The 4442-nt window shown below is 39.1% G+C and overlaps 1 protein-coding gene across 1 annotated transcript; it reads left to right on the forward strand.

Annotated features, from left to right (window-relative positions):
- Positions 1 to 1997: 1997 nt before the first annotated feature.
- LOC131899351 (P2Y purinoceptor 6-like) lies at positions 1998 to 2769 on the forward strand. Its single transcript, XM_059250785.1, has one exon. It carries the CDS (start codon positions 1998 to 2000, stop codon positions 2619 to 2621), a length of 624 nt encoding a protein of 207 aa, XP_059106768.1. The 3' UTR covers positions 2622 to 2769.
- Positions 2770 to 4442: the final 1673 nt, after the last annotated feature.

Below are 4442 nucleotides of genomic sequence, written 5' to 3' on the forward strand. Positions count from 1 at the left end.
TTCATAATTCCCTTGTTTGTTAGAGATGTTTACAGGACTCCAACTAAAAGTTGCAAAGTGGCTGTTCAGCTTTGTTTAATGGTGTTAAAAACAAACAGAACACTCCATGAGCAAATAAGCACTTTTGAACTGATGGTCCACTTCAAAAATTTGAATTATCTGACTGAAAAGCCTGTCTCTTGGAAAATCCAAAAGGTATGACAACACAGCTTAATGGCCCTGATAGTCTGAAGCTAATTATTAACCTTCAGCTAGGGACTTATTCAAATTGGCTTTATGAACCCTTAGACATTTTAAATTGTGTCTCCCATGTGTATTTTCTCTTAGTCATGCTGTCTTGAGAACAATAAAGAGTTTTAAGTAGCTCACATATCAAACTGCATTCTGGAATTTTGAGATACTATCAGAGACAGACTTTTATGTAGTTTTCTCTGTAGTGAAAATACTCCTACTTTACACTTCGCATCAAATTACATTTCAGAACACAAGCAAAAGTCATCTGAGAGGAGGGAACCTCAAATGAGAAAAGGCCTCCCTGAGATCAGGCTGTAGGCAAGCCTGTGGGGGCATTCTCTTAGTTAGTGATTGAGGGGAGAGGACCCAGTCCATTGGGGGTGGTGTCATCACTGGGTTGGTAACCCTGGGTTCTAAAAGAAAGCAGGTTGAGGAAGCCATGAGGAACAAGCCAGTAAGCAACACTCCTCCATGACCTCTGCATCAGTTTCTGCCTCCAGGTTCCTGCCCTGTTTGAGTTCCTGCCCTGACTTCCTTTGATGATGAGCTGTGATATAGAAGCATAAGCCATATAAATCCCTTCCACCCCAAGTTGCTTTGATCATGCTGTTTCATCACAGCAATGATAATCCTAACTAGAAAATGCTATCAATGTGTAATGATTTCCTTATGAGGAGGTTCATCATGTCACTGTTGTTTTAAAACCTGCCTCACAAAATGCTCTTTGTTAGTGCCATAATGGTAGATAGGACAGAAGACATAAAGGAGATTTCAGATGAACGGAAAGAATGTTCTAGGCATGCTACTTTTAAATGCAAAGGATACCAATATGAAGAATTATTTGGGGGCTGTAGAAGAAACAGTTGTTAGCTTTAAAATGTATTTCTGTGTAAAGGAGGGGAGAACATTTAAATATCACATTTTCTTTCATTCTCTTAATTTCACTTAAAAATTATGAGTGTAACATTTCTCTCTCATTTCTAGTGCACTAATCAAGAAGAATACTGTTTTTTTTTCCCCACTAGACAACTGCTCCAAGAATTTTCCTGATTCTGATATGTTAATCTATCTGGTCAGGGACATTTCTTCTAATTCTTTGCTTACTCTAAGTGATCAGAAGAAAAGATCAAACACTGAGACATCAGTTTATATGTAGAAAGCTTTGAAACCAAAGAAAGGTTTTTTGTTTTGTTTTCTTTGAGAAAGGGTCTCTCTAGCACAGAACTGGCTGTCCTGGAATTCACTATGTAGACTAGACTAGCCTTGAACTCAGTTATCTACTGACCTCTGTGCCTTCTGTGTGCTTCGATTAAAGATGTGGGCCACTGCCAGGCGGTGGTGGGGCACGTCTTTAATCCCAGCACTTGGGAGGCAGAGCCAGGTGGATCTCTGTGAGTTCGAGGCCGGCCTGGGCTACCAAGTGAGTTCCAGGAAAGGCGCAAAGCTACCCAGAGAAACCCTGTCTCGAAAAAACCAAAAAAAAAAAAAAATGATGTGGGCCACCAAACCCAGCACTGGAGAAAAAAAAAGATTTTTCTCTTTGCCATCAATTGCCACCAAAAGTAAAATGTCATTTCATATGCCTGTGTGACATAATATGAAACTAGTTTTAACCATGGGAAAGATAGTAACACCATTGAATCTCTTGCACAGAACTGTAGTTTCAAGTGCTTTAAGTTGTTTTGTATATAATCTATCATTTTTCTTCTCTACCCTACTCCAGGAATCCTGCCCAACTTCACATTTTAAAACATCGAGACCATATGAAAGACCTCCGGAGGTACCTGGTGTTCAAATACATCCAATATCTAGTCCTACCTTCTCCAAACACCATTATCACTCTACTGGGATTGCTTGCCAGTCTGTATGTCATGCTGATATTGACATTTCCTTCTGTATCCAGAAAATCCACTGTGGTGTTTATTAGTAACATAGCTCAGGCAGACATGTTAGTTGGCTGCAGCATTTTTTCTGCCATTACAGAAGGTATGATAAAGAATGAAACATTGGCAGCTTCTTTTCAATTTGCCTTGAGGGAGAACTTCCAAATTGCAAACGTCCATGCCAGTTCCCTTTTACTCAGCTGTGTTAGCCTTGAGGCTTTTCTGATTACTTTTCTTCCAGTAGAGACACGCCACATAAGGAATGTTAGATGTGCCAGAGTAGCTTCTAAGATCATCTGGGCTGCTGTAATTACTGAGTGTTTCCTTTATCAGCTTGAGTGCATCAAAGGCCTCAATATCTCTTATATTGGCATTCATAGGCAAGTTCGGATATTGATGAATTTCTGTTATGACACCACAGCATTGCTGAAATTGCTTATTTACCCAATTGGAGTTCTTTTAAGAATCTTCAACATATTTATTTTCTATAAAATGTATTTCTGAGACTGTTATAGTTAGTTAGAAATATGAGATACAGTGCCCAGTTGTTTTGTCAAACACTCATATTTAATGGTGCTGTGAAGACATTTTATAGATACAATTAACTTTTAATTTGCTACCATTAAGAAAAAGACTAACATCAATAGTGAAAATGGACCTCATCTAATCAGCTGAAGGCCTTGAGAGCAAAACACAGGTTTTCCAGCGAAAGGAATATTGCCTGAAGACTGGTAACTTGAGGTTCGAAGCTGTTGTCTGTACTGCATATTCAGCCTCAAGACCACAGCATCTGTGTTCCTGATGTTCCAGCTTTGTGGTCTACTGTCACAGAGTTTGAACTTTCTAGCTCTGAAAAATCATGTAAGACAGTTAACTTAAAAGAAAGAGAAAATACAACCTGCTTGGTCTGGATAATGTCACTTATATGTGTGTTTTCAGGGCTGACTACTTGGTGTTGGGTAACGAATGGGTGTGCTCTTCCCTGGGAAGACAATTTCTCCTGCTCTCAGGATTTCTTAGTTGCCTGTAGTTCTATGTCTAGGGCTGAGGCCTTGTGAGCTTTCCATCTCCATATTAGCCTGTCTATTGGTGTTGTCCTTGTTCAGGTCATGTTAAGGCAGCCATGTTGGTAAGACTTCATGGGTGTAGCTTCTGACATTACTAAGAGAGACAGTCTCATAGCAAACTCCCTTGTCTTCTGGCTCTTAGAATCTTTTCACCCTCTCTTCTACAATTGCAATTGATGAAAAAAGAGGCCATGAATTGAGAGAGAGCACGGAGGGGTTTATGGGAGGGTTTGGAGGGAGGAAAGGGGAAAAATACTGTAATCATATTATAATCTCAAAATAAAAAAATAGATAATGTCATACCTTATATGTTCTATTTATTTTTATTTTTAATTTTGGAGAACCCTGACCAGTGCTGAATTTTGCTACTGAGAGTCATTCCAGCGAAACAGAGTCTTAGAAGTTTTCTGAATTAGTTTTGGGGTTTTGAAATTTCTTCTCCAATGTGACTAGACTTAAGAGCATTAATGTCTCTATTTCTAGTAGTAAAAAGGGCTCTGATAGTACATAGCATGATGTGGCAAGAGGTGTAAATATCACTATTGACTACACTCAATGAAATTTCCTGGTGAACACATACACTTGAGAGAGACGTGGGGAGCTTTGAACTCACTATGTAGCTGAGACTGGCCTTTGACTCCTGATCTTCCTGATTCGAGATGACAGGCATGTACTATCACACCTGGCTGGGTACCCTAGAGTATCCTTATAAATTTAGTGAGTTTACAGAGATTGAGCAATTGCTCCTAATTTTGCCAAGTGGAAAAAGAAAGGAATGAATTAAAGGCTTTTGATTTCTATTTCAAGTGCTGCATTAATGACATGAAAACGTTGAAATCTTTCATGAAAGACTTTTACCTGTAGTGACAGAGCTGACATGATGAAAAATTGAATCTAAATACTGTCATTTGAGCAAGTTACAACTTAAATAGAACTCTAGCCTTTGTTAAGTGAAGACATTAACTGGGAAGTAATGGGGATATTCAAAATTGACATGGGAATAAATGGGCACATGCTAACAAACTGAGGACACTGAACACCTAAGGTTAGCCAAGTTCCTTTTGTTAATAGAAGCAGTGTCATCAAAGGAAGAACTCTACTTTGCCAGAGAAACTGGTATGGAATCTCATATCAAGGCTGCCTTGCACCACTCAAGTTTCTTCCTGGGGCCTTCCTAACTATCTTTCTGTTATTTCTGGGTATATAATTAGACTCAAGTCCCAGCAAGCGCTAAAAGGTGAGGTGTGTTGCATAAGGA

The sequence above is a fragment of the Peromyscus eremicus genome, chromosome X (assembly GCF_949786415.1).
Source record: "Peromyscus eremicus chromosome X, PerEre_H2_v1, whole genome shotgun sequence".
In the NCBI taxonomy this organism is placed as follows: domain Eukaryota; kingdom Metazoa; phylum Chordata; class Mammalia; order Rodentia; family Cricetidae; genus Peromyscus; species Peromyscus eremicus.